Source organism: Hypanus sabinus, chromosome 16 (assembly GCF_030144855.1).
Source record: "Hypanus sabinus isolate sHypSab1 chromosome 16, sHypSab1.hap1, whole genome shotgun sequence".
Classification (NCBI taxonomy): domain Eukaryota; kingdom Metazoa; phylum Chordata; class Chondrichthyes; order Myliobatiformes; family Dasyatidae; genus Hypanus; species Hypanus sabinus.
The window spans coordinates 16187798-16206611 of record NC_082721.1 but is presented as its reverse complement, the minus strand read 5'-3'; the positions used below and the strand labels follow the sequence as shown (position 1 = coordinate 16206611).

The 18814-nt window shown below is 40.7% G+C and overlaps 1 protein-coding gene across 2 annotated transcripts in view; it reads right to left on the bottom strand.

The window, feature by feature from the left end:
- LOC132406029 (transducin-like enhancer protein 1) overlaps positions 1-18814 on the bottom strand; it is a 196753-nt gene that overhangs the window by 5791 nt on the left and 172148 nt on the right. For both annotated transcript variants that reach the window (XM_059991180.1, XM_059991181.1), the window contains 2 exons: positions 16940-17087; positions 8210-8360 (listed from right to left, as the gene is read on the bottom strand). In XM_059991180.1, coding sequence (XP_059847163.1) covers positions 8210-8360; positions 16940-17087 — 299 coding nt within the window. The remainder of the gene's footprint in view (positions 1-8209; positions 8361-16939; positions 17088-18814) is intronic.

Here is an 18814-nt window from a genome sequence, read left to right as displayed (position 1 = left end):
ATTTAAATGCAAAGATCGAATGCAATTAAAATAGCTTGGAGTCACCCAAGGCCATCAGGTATCTTACCCTGAAGAATAATAAACATGAGATTCTGCAGATACTGGAAATCTTGAGCAACACATTAAAAAAATGCTACAGGGACAGGTGGCATGGTAGCTTAGTGGTTACAATGCTTTACAGTACCAGCAACCCAGGTTCAATTCCCGCCACTGCCTGTAAGGAGTTTGTACGTTCTCCCTGTGACCATTGGGATTCATCCTGGTTCTCCAGTTTCCTCCCACAGTCCAAAGATGTACCAATTGGTGGATGAATTGGTCATAGTAAATTGTCTTGCAATTAGGCTGTGATTAAATCAGGGATTGCTGGACTAGAAGGCCTCTTTCACACTGTATGTCAGTAAGTAAGCAAGTAAACAAACAAATAAATAAATAAACAAGCAAGAAAATTCAGCAGGTCAGGCAGCATTTATGGAGGGAAATACAGAGTTGAAGTTTCAGGTTGAGACCATTCATTAGGATTGGAAAAGAAGAGAGAAGAAGCCAGAATAAGAAGGGACAGGGGTCAGAGAAGGAGTTCTTCCTCATGGTTTTATGGTAACCAGGTTTGTCACCAGCTTTATTTAATTGCTTAGATTTAAGCACCCATGTCCATGATAGGATTTGAACTGTAATGTCTCAATTAATGTCTGAGCCTCTAGATTCTAGTCCACTAAGCTGCAGTATCCCCATATTCAAGAACCAGCTGCAGTTTGAACTTGGGAGATGCTTCTATGATGATGCAATGAATACCGCCTGTTCTTAGGAGACATCATCTCAGAATTTGCCGTCCTAAGCAATCGCTGACAGCCACCACTTCACGAGAAACAATGTCTCTAGTGAAGTCCATTTGTCGGAACTGCACAGTACACGCTCATTTGGAACACCTTCTTTATACACCCTGCCACTTCCAAAAGTCTTTCCCCCCCTCCTAACCTTATTTGAAACAAATATCAGTGACAGCAGAGCAATAGCCAAAGCAAATGCAATTTAAAAAAAATTCTTTCCACAGATGTGCATGAGGCACTTTGAAAATTTTATCTTCAGTAAAGACATTTTCAAATAAATCTTTCAAGGCACATCAAAAGCCTACCAGTCTCAATCTTGTTAGTGCAAGATTAATGGCAAATAACCTCTCAGAAAAGCTATTAGCTTGCAAGGTCAGAGATGGTGGCAGCCAATTACAAATTGGGCAGATCATTTAATTGAAAACCTCTTTAAAAAGTTACAATTGGTTCAGCCTTGGAGCACAGTCTCAAAGCTGTGGAACAGAAATAAAATGAAGGGTGGGGTGTGATGGTGAGCAAGATAGTTTGAATGTAAACAAGAAAGGAGTAAAGCTGTGTGCACAAATTATATAACCACTACAAAGTACAATTACATTAGCAGATCCTGATGTAGATATTATATATAGATATATATACACACACACACACTCTCTGTGGGAACTATCTTGTTAATGCAGATATCTAATCACGTGGCAGCAACTTAATACATCAGAGCTTGCAGACATGGTCAAGAGGTTCAGATGTTGTGCAGATCAAACATCAGTATGGGGAAGAATGTGATCTAAGTGTGTTTGTGGAATCTTTAAGCTGGAAGCATGTTCAAATGCCGTGACCACTTCTCTGGATGTAATAGTTCATCCATGTCCTGTATGTCTTTGTTATGCTGCTGGCTATTAAATATCCTATGCACAGCATTTCCACCTCGCTAGTGGAACTGTTGGGACCGTAGAAGGCTCTGCAGCTTGGGCTTATTGCACATGGCATTGCCTGCTTCAGACCTCCCTGAGCGACGCCGTAGGAAGAGGTGTGCAAGGAAACAAAAAAAGGATGAGAACACTCAGGAATCCAGGAACGACTTAGGACGAAGCCCTTCAGACCAGCTCTTCCCCTTGATCTTACAGTCCACTCACTTGAAAAGAAACTGGACTACCTGAGCCCGAGACTGAACCAGCAAGAGAAAAACATCTGTGCACTCATTCTCACAGAATGAATCCATCCTAGGTGCAGCCATCCAGCGCATTTTGGGCTGACAGGAATCCAGGGATCTCAGGCAAGACCCACGGTGGCAGCATCTTTATTTACACAAATACGAACATGTGTGTGGACACTTTAGGTGGTGTCCAATTGTTCACTGATGATTGAGTTTATTTGTGTAAAATACAGACCATTTTATATACAGAGGGACTTCACTACAATCGTGTTGGTAGCTGTATATCCACCCCCATCCTTCGCGACGGCCAGCGAGGCACTGTGGAAGCTCTACAGCAGCATCAGTGATGTTCAAACCAAACACCCTAATGGTATCTTCATTATCACAGGCAAATTTAACCATGCAAACCTAAAGGCAGTCCTGCCAGCGTGTTGATTTTGTTACCAGAGGTGAAAATACATTAGACCGGGCTTACACTAACACATCAGGTGCCTATAAAGCAGTCCCTCGACCCCACTTTGGACTCTCAGGTCACTTTTCTGTAATGTTATTTCCAGTACACAAACTTGCGATCAAATGTGTATAAAACGTGGTGAAAAGCTGGCTTGAGGGTGTAACCTTTGCACTGCAGGACGACTTTGATAATATGAACTAGATAATGTTCAGGGAGGCAGCTACCTATGACAACCATGTTAACATCGAGGAGTATGTGAATTCTGTGACCAGCTACATAGAGAAGTGCACTGAGGATGTTACCATCATGAAGCACATCCAACACGAAGCCATGGCTAAATGCAGAGGTCCGGGCCAGGCTGAGGGCTCAGGAGGTCCCGGAACCAATAAGAAGGGATTCTGAAATCCAAAAAATTCTGAATTTTGAAATGCAACTGGCCCCAAGGATTTTGGATAAGGGACTGTGGACCTGTATTCCATTTGGGTAGCCCCCAACCTGATGGCATGAACATCGAAACTTGCTCAAACTTGCAGTAATGCCTCACCAACCCTCCCCTCACCTTTTCCCATCCTCTTGTCTCTATCTCATGTTCTCACCTTGCCCACCCATTGTCTCCCTCTGGTGCTCCCCACCTTTCTTCTTTCTTCCATAGCCTTCTGTCTCTTTCACCAATCAACTTCCTAGCTCTTTGCTTCATCCGTCCCCCTCCAAACTTCACCTATCACCTGATGTTTCTCTCTCCCCTTCCCCACCTTTCAAACCTACTCCTCAGCTTGTTTCTTCAGCCCTGCCAAAGGGTTTTTTGAAATGAATGTTAACAATGCATTTGCCTTCCTCACCACCAGCTCAAGCTGCAAGTTAAACATCAGGGTGTTCTGCACAAGGACTCCCAAGTCCATCTGCATCTCAGATTCCTGGATTTTCTCCCCGTTTAAAAAATAGCCAACACATTTATTTTTACAATCAAAATGCATGACCATGCATTTTCCAACATTGTATTTAATTTGCCACTTCCTCGTCCCTCCTTCTAATCTGTCTAAGTCCTTCTGCATTCTACCTGTCTCCTCAACACTACCTGTCCCTCCACCAATCTTTGTATCATCTGCAAACTTGACAACAAAGCCATCTGCTCCATTATCTAAATCATTTATATACAGCATAAAAAGAAGTGGTCCCACACTGACCACTAGTCACTGGCAGCTACTCAGAAAAGGATCCTTTTATTCCCACTAGCTGCCTCCTATCAGACAATACCGTAACCATGTGAGTAATTTTCCTGTAATACCATGGGCTCTTAACTTGGTAAGCACCCTCATGTGTGGCACCTTGTCAAAGATCTTCTGAAACTCCAAAGATACAACATCCACTGCATCCCCTTTTTCTATCCTACTAGTAATCTCCTCAAAAAATTCCAACAGGATCGTCAGGCAGGATTTTCCCTGAAGGAAACCATGTACTATATTGTACTTTGTACTAACTTTGTACTATATTGCCCTGTGTCACCAAGTACTCCATTACCTCATCTTTAACAATTGACTCTAACATCTTCCCAACCACTGAGGTCAGGCTAACTGGTCTATAATTTCCTTTCTGCTGCCTTCCTTCTTTCTTAAGGAGCAATTTTCCAGTCTTCTGGCACCATGTCAGAGTCCAGTGATTTTTGAAAGATCATTTCTAATACCATCACAATCACTAATACTACCTCTTTCAGAACCCTAGGGTGCAGTTCCTCTGGTCTGGGTGACTTATGTACCATTAGGTCTTCCAGCTTTTTGAGCACCTTCTCTCTTGTAACAGTAATTGCACCCACTTCTCTTCCTTCACACACAACATCAGGCATACTGCTTAGTGTCTTCCACAGTGAAGACTAATGCCAAGTACTTATTTAGTTCAGTAGCCATCTCCTCGTCCCCCATTATTATTTCTCCTGCCTCATTTTCTAGCGGTTCTATAGCCATTCCCATTTCTCTTTTATTTTTAACATACTTGAAAGAACTTTTACTATCCACTTTGACATTATTTGCTAGCTTGCTTTCATATTTCATCTTTACCCTTCTAATATTTTTTAGTTGCTCTCTGTAGGTTTATAAAAACTTCCCAATCCTCTATCTTCCCACTAACTTTTGCTTTGTTGTATGCCTTTTCTTTTGCTTTTACAATAGCTTTGAGCCATGGTTGTACTATTTTACCGTTTGAGTATTTCTTTGTTTTTGGAATACCCAGGTCCTGCACCTTCTTCACTTTTCCCAGAAACGCACACCACTGCTGCTCTCTGACACCCCTGCCAGAAGCTCCTTCCAATTTACTTCGGCCAACTCCTCTCTTATACCACTGTAATTTCCCTTACTCCACTGAACTACTGCTACATCAGACTTTACTTTCTCCTTCTCAGATTTCAAGTTGAACACAATCATATTGTGATCATTGGTTCTAAAGGGCTCTTTTACCTTAAGCTCCCTAATCGCCTCTGGTTTATTACATAACACCCAATTCAGTATAGCTGAACCCCTAGTAGGATCAACAACAAACTACTCTAAAAAGCCATCTCTTGGGCATTCAACAAACTCACTCTCTTGAGATCCATTACCAACCTGATTTTCCCAATTGACCTGCACGTTAAATTCTCCCATGACTACCGTAATATTGCCTTTTTGACTTGCCTCTTCTCTTTCCTATCCTAAACTGTGGTCCAACTCCCAGCCACTGTTGGGAGGCCTGCATATAAATGCCATCAATGTCCTTTTACCCTTGCAGTTTCTTAACTGAACCTTCAACTATTCAACTTCTTCCGATCCTATGTCGTATCTTTCTACTGATCTGATGCCATTCTTTACCAGTAGAGCCATACCACCCCCTCTGCCTACCTTCCCATCCCTCCGATATAAGGTGTAACCTTGGACATTCAGCTCCCAACTACAACCAGCCATGATTAATGGTGGAAAGAACACCATGACTTGAGGGGGCTATGCTGTCTCAGGGCCCAGACAACCTGCAATCATTGATGGAAGAATGAATTCAAAATTGTAACAAGACATTTTACAGGAGAATGTCAGGGTAGTAATCCATCACCTGAAGCTTAATACAAGTTGGATAATGCAATAAGGCGATGATCCGGAAGACAAAAGTAATTCAATAACAGAGTAATTTAAAAAGAAGAAAATATGTGTTTTGGAATGAGCGAGTCAAAGTTCCGACCTTAATCCTATAGAAATGTTGTGGAAGAACCTCCAGCAAGCAGCTCATGCAAGGTAGCCCACCAACATCCCAGAGATGAAGCAGTTTTGTAAGGATAAATGGCCCAAAACTCCTCCAATCCAATGTGCAGGATTGATCAACAGCTACCATAAGCATTTGGTTGAAGTTACTGCTGTACATGCGCGTGGAGGTGTCACACCAGTTACTGAAAGCAAAGGTTCACATACCTTTACCAACAAAAATATGTAATACTGGAGCATTTTTGTCAATAAATAAATTGAACAAGTATAATGTTATTGTGTTCTTTATTTAGTTTTAGGGCGTATGAAGAGGTTATATTAATGTAGAAGGGGAGAAAATTCTACAGGGTTCACAAACCTAGCACCACTGCAGATCTGCCTGTCTTAAGAATCACTAATTTTTCAGGGAGAAACTGGCTTTGGGAAATTGAAATAATACTTTCAGACTCTGCGGTAATCTGCAAGATGAGCCACCTAGTGCCTCAAACACGTTGTTTCAACTCATTTAATTAGTTTAGCACGCTGGCTAATTAAGTGGGAAACTACAGGAGGGTTTATTGCTAAATGTTTTCAAAATACAAACAACTTTAAATGAGTGAAAGCGACTTCTAAAATAGACAAAAGCAAGCAACTACATCTTGCAATGACATTCTCTTCTTGAATGAACATGCCTTGTTCTGACCTCTGTAACTCCAGACCAACTGTCCTTAACAATTTCCTGAGGTTACATTGCTCATAGAAAGACACCGCGTTACAAACTCCTTAAATAATCGAAGTTGGATTGACTTCCTGGCTTTGATGCAGGTACCAGCCATGACAGAGAAACTGAAAATAATTTCAACCCAGTCAACTTTGTAAAAGATCTCCTAATCACCACCAGGGTGCATGATGAAATTGGGAGACCTGTAATAACATCCATCAGTGGCAAAATCTTACTTATCCAATATTGCTAACATCTGCATGATGGTCATTCAATGCATCTTCTTCCAGTGACACAGAGGCTTCATCAAGACAGGATTCATTAGGTGTGACTCTAGGAATTCCTGTTATCAACTCCAAGAAAAAGATAAGAATGGAAAAGGAACCCCAATGCAGTCCTAGTCAGCATCCATGCTTCGTGTGAAGTAACATTCATGCCACAAGTATTATATGGCAATTAGAACTTGAAAGAGTATCTGACCACCTGCTCTTGATATCCAGTAAGACTCCAACCATCAAAACTTTGAAAAGACTACTGACTTGAAATATGATGGAGTCATCCACATGAAGTGTGGTGACAAGACAGGCCAAGTACAGACAGCAAGAGAGCCATCTCGCAAATGTCCAAACCTTTCCATTATCTGCAAAGCATATGCATGTCATGGATGAATACAGTTCTGACAACATTCAAGAAGCACCCTGTAAAAGCAATCCACTCAACAGACCGAGTATTAACTGCCTCCAGCACCAAAGTACCATGGTGGCCGTGACAGTCGTAGAACACCCCAGCACAAAAACAGATCCTTCGGCCCATCTAGTCCATGCCAAATATTATTCTACCAAGTGCCACACGTGCACAATAGCCCTCCATATCCCTCCAATCCAGGCATTTAACCAAGCTTCTGTTAGTCTATACCATCCAATAAATGCAAAGCAACAAGTTTCCTTTAAAGCACCTCTCAAATCCATTCCTCTATCACCCAGAAGAACAGCAGAGCCACAGATGAAACACAAGACTGGCATGTTACCCTCCCCAGTCACACACTATCCTGACTTGGAAATACACAGTCATGCTGTTCCTTTTCTGTCGCTGGGTCTAAAACCCGAATTCACCCCCCCCCAAGATGTGGGGGTATTTTCACCAGAATAACTTCAAGTAGTTCAAGAAGGCAGTTTACCATAGCTTCGCAAAGTAAATTGGGGATGGACAATAAATGCTAGTTTTGAGAGCAATGTCCTCAAACTACTTGTGAAAGGAAACTTAAGACTAGCAGTAGAAGATGGAGACCCAAGTTTCATGGACCCTCACCTGAGTTTAAAGACAAGGTTCAGCAGGATACCTGGCCACTGGAGGAGTTACATAACATTCACCAAATTGACAGCTGGGCAGAAAAGGTGAAAGATCGCGAACACATGGTTTGTAATCCCCCAAGGATAGAAGATTACTGGGTAATTGAATTGCAATCGTTAAGATGGTCAAATTAATTAGCAGGGAGGAGCAAAGGGCATTGGGTGGAAAGCAGCTGAGGTCACATCCCTTAACGGTAAAGAGAAAACATTAAAACCTGTAAATTACCAAGTCTTGTGTGAAGATGTGCTTTCTGACATATTTGGAGTTACATCAGAAAGCATATCTTCACACAAGGGGCAGTATTTCCCTCCGGGTGCTGTTGTGGTTGGGCGAATTGAAATTCCTAAAGAGTTTGATAGGTTTATGGTGTCTGGCAAGGTTCTTAAAAGGTCACGGAAATAAGGCGGATTTATGTAATTTAGTCATAATCTAATTAAATGACAGGAACAAGCTTGAGAAAGTTGAATCATCAGCTGCCTTCAGTGAATGACAATAAATCATAGAGCCAGTTCTTACCACAATAAGCAAATTTGAGTGACAGAACACAGCTCTCGTGAAGGTGAAGTTGATATTTGTCTGGTTTGTTGATGTGTAAAACTTCTACATTGCTGCTCTCTGTGCCGACGGCAAGCCACCCTCCTGTTGGGCAGCATCCTAGTGCAAAGATCTGTGGGAAAAACGAAAATCAAGTATTAAAAGGTAAATTCTACGTGCAGTACCTCATATAATTCACCAGCTTGTGCGTGGGACAGGAAGAGAGTACAAAAGCATTGCACTTAATGCAGTCCACCATAGATACAATGCTATTTCATGGAATGGTAGTAGTTGAATCCAGATGAACTTTGACCTCTTGCTGTCAGAAGGTACCACAACATAAGAAGCAGAACTGTTAGGGCTCCACAACAGCTTCTCCCCCCCACCCCGTTAGACATCTTAACATACTGCTGCCACCCAGCACACAGGTCTGAATGCACCCTGTCTGAATGCCCTGCCCCAATTCTCTCTCATCGTGCACTGGTCACTTTGCATCTTTTATTGCTGCTGTTTCACATATTTATACAATTGTTTTATTATAACAGTACCTGTAACATAATACTGTCTTTCATAAACATGTACCTCACACTTTATATCAACCTGTCAATCTTCAGGCTATGCCACTCCGCGACTTGTGTTGTTATTATTTTGTTTTTTTTTGTATTATTTATTTATTAAATTTTAGAAATTACAAAGAATAAATGTGGTAATAAAATAGTAAGAAAAATAATATTGACCCTCCCCCCTCCCCTTAACCCTTCCCCTCATAACGCTTATCTAAAGAAAGAAAAAAAAAGGAAAGAAGAGAAGGATTGCCTGGATATCAGAGGATCCCCACATGCTCCATGGAGTTCAAAATAATTTTGATATTTATTTTTACTTTCCCCAATTACTATAATTTTATCTTCAAAGGACCTATGTATTTAATCCTATTTTTTATAAGTATGGGAACCAAATTTTCAAAAATATATCATATTCATTTCTTAGATTATACGTAATTTTTTCAAGTGGAATACAACTATGTATTTCATTATTCCAACGATCCATAGTTAAATATAGATCAGATTTCCAAGTAACTGCGATAACTTTGGCTACTGCCAATGCAATTTTTATAAATTTTTTCTGATACCTATTCAATTTAAGTTTTGTTATTGTCCCTTCAATATCTCCTAATAAAAATAATAATGGACTATGTGGAAGTGGTACTCCAATAATTTGTTCCAATAAAAGTCTTAAGTTTATCCAAAATGGCTGAATTTTAAAACAAGACCAAGTAGAATGTAAAAAAGTACCAGTTTCTTGATTACATCGAAAACATTTGTCAGACATATTTGAATTTAATCTATTTATTTTCTGTGGTGTTATATATAATTGATGTAAAAAATTATATTGTATTAATCTAAGTCAAACATTTATTGTATTTCTCATGCTATCAGAACATAATCTTGACCAGTTTTTTCCATCAATTTTAACATTCAAATCAGATTCCCATTTTTGTCTTGATTTATGAATTCCTTATTTAATTGTCTGCTTTTGAATCAAATTATACATACAAGATGTAAATTTTTTAATTTTTCCTTTCTGGATTAATATTTCTATTTCACTAGGTTTTGGCATCAACATTGTTTGTCCCAACTTTTCTCATAAATAGGCTTTTAATTGAAAATAACAGAAAAGAGTGTTATTTGATATTTTATATTTATTTTTTAATTGATCAAACGACAGCAATATACCTCCTTCAAAACAATCACCTATATATTTAATCCCCTTTTGGAACCAATTATGTAAAAGGCTATTATCCATTGTAAAAGGAATAAGCCTATTTTGAATTAAAGTTCTTTTTGCTAATAAAGATTTCTTTATCTCATCGTCCATATTTACCTTATTCCATAAATCAATCAAATGTCTTAATATAGGAGATTCTTTTTTTCCCCGTATCCATTTGGATTCCGATTTATATATAAAATCTTCTAGTATATTTTCTCCTATCTTATCTAATTCTATTCTAATCCATGCTGGCTTTTCTTCATCAAAAAAAGACACAATAAACCTAAGTTGATTTGCTTTATAATAATTCTTAAAATTTGGAAGTTGTAACCCTCCTAAATCAAATTTACATGTGAATTTTTCCAATGATATTCTTGACATTTTTCCTTTCCAAAGAAATTTCCTTACATATTTATTCAGTTCTTGAAAAAACTTCTGAGGTAATTGTATTGGTAAAGTTTGAAATAAATATTGCAATGTAGGAAATATATTCATTTTTACGGCATTAACTCTACCTATTAATGTTATTGGTAACATCATCCATTTATCAAGATCCTCTTTTATTTTTTTAATAATGGCAAATAATTTTGTTTATATAAATTTTTACTACTACTATTATTATTATTATTATTTTGTAACTGTATGTGCTGTGTGTGACTATACGCACTACATTTAGCAACTTTTCCCCAGAGGAACAATGTTTCATTTAGCTATGTTAAGTGTATGGTTGAATGACAATGAACTTGTATTGTTAAGTCTGAGGTGTAACCACATTGAGTCAAAAGGATACCGGAGGCCATTATCTGATCTCAGCATTGACAAAATAACTTGGCAACTATCTTAGAGCAGCGGTACCTTCAAGTTTACATTTTAATACATCATCCAGAATATGGACTCATAGCTCGTTACTGCCAGAGGAAGGTGCCTACACTTGATTGGCTTCTCTCTCACTCATTGCTGCAGGAGGATGGTGTTGGAGCCTTTGGTAATGGGCAAGGTTTACTTGTGTAGTTCATGTTATGTGAGTTTCTGGTTGCTCCGTTTTTGTTGCTATTTTGTGTGATTTTAATCGGAGCAGAATGGCTCTGTGGCCTGCAGTCAACGAACGGCACACAGCTAGATTGAACTGAACTGAATATTCCTGGACTGTTTCGATGACTTTGTGGTTTTGATGTTTTATATTCTGTGTTTTTAGCCATTTCTTTGAACGGGTTCCATGGTTTCTTTATTTTGTGGCTGTGTGTGGGAAGACGAAAATCAGGGTTCTATACTGCATACACACTTTGATAATAAATGCTCTTTGAATCTCTGGAAGCAGGCCATTTAGCACAACACTCCCATGAGAAACAAGGTGCCTTCCGGAGATAGTCTCATTCAGCACGTTCCTCTCTAAACCTTTACTATCCATATGTATTTATCTTGATGTCTTTTTAAGGTTGTAATTGTATCTACCTCTACCACTTTCACTGGCAGCTCACTCCATATCTCCACCACTCTCCATCTCTGGGTCCCCTTTAGGTCTTTTTCTTCTTGACTTATACCCATAACCTTTAGTTTTGGAGTCCAATAGCCTGAGTAAAAGACAGTAATCACCTACCTTGTCTATGTCCCCTACGATTTTAGAAACTTGCATTAAGGTCATCCTTCAGACACCCTCACTCCAGGGGAAAGCGTCCCAGCCTGACCATTCTCTCCTCATAACTTGAGCAGTCATAATCTGCACTCTCTCCAGCTTTATCTCATCCTGCTTATTGTATTAGTGACCAGAAATGCACACAATATTCCAGATGCTGTCTCACCAATGTCCAACACAGCTATAACATGTCAACTCTTTTGTACTAAGCACCCTGTCCAATGAAGACAAGCCTGCCATATGCCTTCTTCACCAATTTCAAAAAAAGTCTTTGTTTCCCAACATTCCCTGGGGCCCACTCATTTATTGTGCATGTCCTGCCCTAGTTTAACTTCACAAAATTTTAACTTCCCGACATGTTATTACATCCAAAGATGAACCAGGGTATCATGATTCCGTGGCGACCCACTTCCCAGCGCACTCGAACCTGCTCACAAAGCGGCATTTGCCGGCATTGAGGCCAGTCCCAAAGAGGGCGCCAAGCCTGCTTCACCAGCAAGGGGAAAAGCCCACACGTGGGACGGGACTGTGAATACTCGCCGTCTACAGCATTCCCGCCCAGGGGAGGGCGGGATCAGGAAGGCTTTAAAGCGAGGCCGCGAAGTTTGAATAAACCTCTTTTGTAACTGCAGCTCACCGACTCCATGCCGTTATTGCAGCGCTGCGTGTAGCACACCGCTACAATTCTTGATTACAACCTTAGCAAAAAAGAGTTTCCTGCTTCAAAGTAAATGAAGTTGCAATAAAAGATTTGCTGCAAATTATATATTTTCAACTATTACTTACATCTGAAGTTCCAAGTTAATTTATTATCAAAGTACACATATGTCACCATATATGACCCTAAGCTTCACTTTCTTGTGGGCAATAACATTACATACAAGAAACACAATAGAATCAATGAAAGACCACATCTACCAGGACGGACAGCTAACAATGTGCAAAAAAAATGTAGATATGAAAAGAAAGAGGAAAAAAATATAAATAAATAAGCAATCAGTATTGAAGACATGAGATGAAGAGTCCTTCTAGTGAGTTCATAGGTTACAGGAACACTTCAGTGATGGAGCAAGGGATAGTGAGTAAAGTTATCCCCTCTGGTTCAAGAGACTGATGGTTGAGAGGTAATTACTGTTCCTGAATCTGGTGGTGTTAGTCTTGAGGCTCCTATCCCTTCTTCCTGATGGCAGCAGGGAGAAGAGAGCATGACCTGAGCTGTGGGGGTCCCTGATAATGGATGGTACTTTCCTGTGACAATGTGCTCAATGGTGAGTGGGCTTTACCCGTATCCACTACTTTTTGTAGGCTTTTCCATACAAGAGCTGTGATGCAGCCAGTCAATATACCCGCCACCACACACCTATAGAAGTAAAACTTGTCAAAGTTATTGAAATCATGCAGAATCCTTGCAAACTCTTGAAAAATTAGAGGCACTGCCTCATTTACTTCGTAATTGTACCTACATAAAGGGCCCAGGATAGGTCCTCTGAAATTAAGACACTGAAGAATTTAAATTTGCTGACCCTCTGCTCCTCTTATCCCCCAATAAGATCTGGTTCGTGGTCCTCTGGTTTTTCCCTCTTGAAGTCAACAAGCAGCTCCTTGGCCTTGCTGACAATGAGCGAGAGTCTTTTGTTCCAATGCCAATTTATCCCCAAAGCATGAATTAGTTGAAATGAAGCACTTTAAACACAGCATTAATTACAGAGTAAAAAATAATACATCTGCTTTGCATGGATTAAATATTCAACGGCAGAGCCATTAATGGGTGAAGGAAATGGGCAAACTAACACCATCTGGGTCTCAACAGATGAGAGAATCACTTTTAAAGCAAGTGTAAATAATAACAAAGCAAGCAGTAGGGAAACAACAGGAATTTAGAGTCTGTGTATGTCACATAAAGATTCAGAAAATATTCTAAAAAGCTAATGGACCACTAGACTTTCCATTTAAAAGACTGGAATATAAAGGATGGGTTTTTCCCAGTGGGGCAGGGGTCTAAGAGCAGAGATTGTAGATTTAAGGTGAGAAGTATGAGGTTTAGAAGGGGTCTACGGAAGAGCATAGCTGAAATCTGAAACATCATGTCTAAGAATTGTGGTAGAGGCAGATACTCTCAATATTTCAGCATCTGCATGAGCACTTGAACCGCCAAGGGATAGTAACTACAGTTGGTTGAGGACCAAATGTTGGAAAATGGCTATTGTACAAATAGGAACATAATAGGCATCATAGACATAATGGGCTGAAGGGTCTGGTACTGTGATACATGACTAAGACTATTATGCCAGAAGCTACTGATTAGACCCTGCCTGGGATATCTTGACTGGTTCTGTTCACTACGTGTTAGGAAGTCACAAACATGAGAAAATCTGTAGATGCTGGAAATCCAAACCAAACCTGAAGGAACTTAGCAGGTCAGGTAGCATCTATGGAAAAGGGTAAAACAGTCAACATTGCAGGCCAGGACCCTTCATCAGGACTTGGAAGGAAAAGGGAAGATGCCTGAATAAAAAGGTGAGGGGAGAGGAAAGAGGCTAACTAGCAGGTGTTAGGTGAAGCCAGAAGGGTGGGAAAGGTCAAGGGCTGGAGAAGATAGGATCTCAAAGGAGAGGAGGATGGACAACAGGAAAAAAGGAAGGAGGAGGCAACCCAAGGGAAAGTAATAGGCAGGTGAGAAAAAATGAAAGGTCAGAGTGGAAAACAGAGGGAGGGGGAGGGGGGAGTTTGTTCCCCGGAAGGAGAAATTGACACTCACGTTATCAGATTGGAAGGTACAGAAACGGATTAAAAGCTGTTTCTCCTCTGCCAAAGATGGCCTCATATTGGCACAAAAAGAGGCCATGGATCGACACCTTGGAATAGGAATTAAAATGTTTGGCCACTGGGAAGTCCCGTTTGTGGTGGATAGTTAAGAAGGATGTGTTTGACCTTGGAGTGAATGCTGAGCAGCATTGCTAGAGATAATACCTTGATTCCAAGGCTCTATTAGGTACCATTGCTAAACTAGGGTTGCATTCACTGAACCTGGAAGGTCAGAGGTCAATATCATGGAGGCTTGTGGGAAGTGATAGACGGACAGAAGGAAACTACTTCTGCCCACTGAGATGCCAGGAAATTAGTTCTGAAAATGAGAAAATTTTCTGAATTAGAACATTAGAATCAGAACAATGAGGAGTGGCTTAAGGAAGAACGTCTTTGAACACGAGGAAGTATAAATGTGGACCTCCTGTTGCAAATGTCAGTCATGTTTAGTGCCATAGATGCAAGTACGTGTATGCATAGGTGCAATGATAAAGTTACTTGCAGTAGCATCAGATACACAACCTTCACAAGAATGACAATCAATCCTGGGCAAATTGTTCATTTTAGGTGCAATTGACAGATTTTTGATTTTCGTGGAATGAAGGGGTATGGGGCGACTTGCTAGCTACGATCTAACTGAATGAGATTGTGTGGGGAGCAGTGCCAGAGTTACTGGACTATAATATACAGAGGCCCGATCTGAAGTTTAAATCCCACCATAACAGCTGGAAGATTTAAATTCAAGTAGTTAAATTAACGTGAAAACAAATCGTAACTGCTGGACTGTCACAAAAACCATCTGGCTTGCAAATGATCTCTTGTCTGTTTTATACAAAACTGCAAATCCATAGTTGATTCTGAGGTAGTCTAGCAAGCCAACAAGGACAACAATATCGATTTACTATCAACAGATTTTAAAAATTTGTTCAAGGGGGTAAATTCTTTATTCTGCACAGAGTTATAGAACAATACAATATGGTTACAGGCCCTTTGGCCCAACCACTCTGTGCTGACCACCTCGTATTCATCTCTAGCAGTTGACCCATATCCCTCCAAACACTACCCCTCCGTAGAGTCATCCACATGGTAGATAAGCTACTCAGACCCAGTGGCACACCACCAGCCATAGGCCTCCCATCAAAAAGGCAACCATCTATTACCACTGTCTGGCTTCCCCCACAAAGCAATACTAAATCCAATTTTACTACCTCATCCTCAATGCCAAATGTCTGAAACTTCTTCACCAAGCTCCCATGCAGGACTCTGTTAAAGGCCTTTCCTTTACCAACTTTCTGGGTAATCTCCTTAAAAAACTCTATAAGATTACTTAGATATAACCACGTTCCAATCTGACTCTTCTTAAAAGACACGGCTGCACTTGCCACAAACACTTCCTCTGGCAGTTCATTCCATATACACACCACCATCTTCACCTTCATGTAACCTGACCAAGAACAGAACTGAAAGAGGTAATACACACAAAATGCTGGAGGAACTCAGCAGGTCAGACAGCATCTATGGAAATGAATAGATTTTCATCCTCATCACATTCTACAGAGGTTGTATTGAGAGCATCCTGGGCAGCTGCATCACTGCCTGGTTTGGAAACTGCACCATCTTGGATCGCAAGGCCCTGCAGTGGATAGTGAGGTAGAAGAAGATCATTGGGGTCTCTCTTCCCATCATTACAGACATTTACACCACACGCTGCATCCACAAAGCTAACAGCATTATGAAGGACCCCATGCACCCCTCATACAAACTCTTCTCCCTCCTGCCGTCTGGGAAAAGGCTCCGAAGCATTCAGGCTCTCACAACCAGACTATGTAACAGTTTCTTCCCACAAGCCATCAGACTCCTCAATACCCAGAGTCTGGACTGACGCCAACTTACTGCCATCTACTGTGCCTATTGTCTTGTTCATTATTTATTGTAATGCCTGCACTGTCTGTACAGTTTATGCAGTCCTGGGTAGGTCTGTAGTCTAGTGTCGTTCTTTTGTGTTATTTTTATGTAGTTCAGTGTAGTTTTTGTACTGTTTCATGTAGCACCATGGTCCTGAAAAACATTGTCTTGTTTTTACTGTGTACTGTACCAGCAGTTATGGTCGAAATGACAATAAAGAGTGACTTGACTTGACTTGAGATAATCTACGTTTCAGGCAAAGACTCTTTTTCAGGACTGAGGAGGAAGGGGGAAGATGCCAGAATAAAAAGGTGGGGGGGAGGGGAAAGAGGTGAAGAGGCGAGCTGGAAGTGATAGGTGAAGTCAGGTAGGTGGGAAAGGTCAAGGGCTGGAGAAGAAGGAATCTGACTGGGAAGGAGAGTAGACCATAGGTGTCGGAACGGGAATGGGATTTAGAATTAAATGTTTGGCCACCAGGAGGTCCTGAAAGAGTCTTAGTTTTTGCAAGACAGGAAATTATGTCCAACTGAAGAAGATGGCAAAGTTAAGGATGGAGTTGGGGAAGGAGAATAGCACTGTCATATTTTCTAACAGCAACATACCTGTGATGCAAAGTCATGCTGATGCATCTGACGACCCTCCCTCAGGTCCCAGCACCTGACTGTGTTGTCCAGAGCTCCTGTCCATAGTTTGGTCCCATCATTAGAAATATCTGTGCAGCTCACTCCATCAGAATGACCCTGGAACTGCCTGGGTTGAAAAACAAAACACTCAACGTTACATTATTGATATTAAGTTACAAAATACATAGCACAGATAAAAATTAAAGATTAGCATTATTTGTCACATCAGTGATATGCCTCATTAGCATCAAATGAGAGCTTCTGGGCCTTGGCCTCTACTCACTGGATTTCAGAAGAATGAGGGGTGATCTCATTGAATGTTGAAAGGCCTCGATAGAGTGGATGCGGAAAGGATGATTCCTTTGGTGGAGGAATCCAAGACCAGAAGACACAGCCTCAGAATCGGGGGATGTCATTTCAGAACGGAGACGAGGAGGAATTGCTTTAGCCAGAGAGTAGTGAATCTAAGGAATTTGTTGCCAAAGGCAGCTGTGGCGGTCAAGCCATTGGGCATATTATGGCAGAGAATGCGAGATACTTGATTAGTCAGGGTATGAAGGGATACAGGGAGAAGGCAGGAGACTGGGCCTGAGAGGAAAAATGGATCAGCCATGATGAAATGACACAGCAGACCCAATGAGCGAATTCTGCACCTATTCTTATGGTTCTAAATCAAATCAATTAGAATTGTACCCCCACAAGTGAGGACATGCTTCTGGCACCAATATAGCGTGCCCACAACTCACTAACCCTATATCTTTGGAATACGCAAGGAAATCCAAGCATCCAGAGAAACCCATGTGGACACCGGGGGAACATACAATATCCTTACAAAGAGAGGTGGGAATTGAACCCTGAACTTGCAGTGGAATGGCCATACTCTAACCACCACGTTAGCATGGTTATAAGAATGTCTAACATTAACCACCTTCCCAAAACAAAAAAAAATCAGTTAAAGAACTCAAAGTTACTGAAAAATCAATGATCATAGACCTGAAAATACTATAGATCAGTGTAAGGAACTCAACCATAAAATACACTGCAGAAATGCGTTTGTCGTCATTATTGGCCTTGCATCAAACTGGTTCGTAATCCCACATTAACAAATGAAAAGCTGTCAACGAGCATTCCTTACAGCACCTTAGGGACCCAGCTGAAAAAATGACTTGGTTAAGATTATCGGCCCCAAATCAGCATTTACAGATAGTTTAGCGTTCAGTTTTACAGTTGCCAGCTCAAGAATGAGGAGGAGAGGTTTTAAATTTGCTCTGAAAACAATTGCAGCTTTTAAATATTAATCAACACTCAGAACTGTGCTTTCACTTAGGTAGTTGACACCACTTGCTACAACTAACAGTCGAAAGAGCTCAGCTCAGGAAATGACCCAACCACACTACCTCAGTGCAGAAAGTGTACAGATTCGAGTCACTGTGGCTAAATGCAAGGCGAGGGGTCAGTTTAGGGGGCGGAGTTTACAAAGCAACAGCTAGATACAGACCTCAAAGAACACTTGGGTAATGCGCTGAAGGAGCCAGCAGAGATCAAGTAAACATTATCAACTTTTTGGATGGGAAAATAGTGAAAACAGGGTGGGGTGGAGCTTTTTTTTAGCATTGGTGTATTTCATTTTATATAAATGTCTTAGTTGTCCTGAATAACAAATTTCAGAATGGAAGCCAAATTTTTGAAGTAATCAGATGTTCCATTTGAAGCTTGCATTTAACTAGGTGTGTATTTATAGCTCAAGAGGCTTTGTCGTATTTGCAGTAGAAACTTGAATGATGTGGAGTCATAGAAACAACAGCATAGAAGCAGGCCCTTCAGCCCATCGTGTCCTTGCTGAAACCTTTTAGA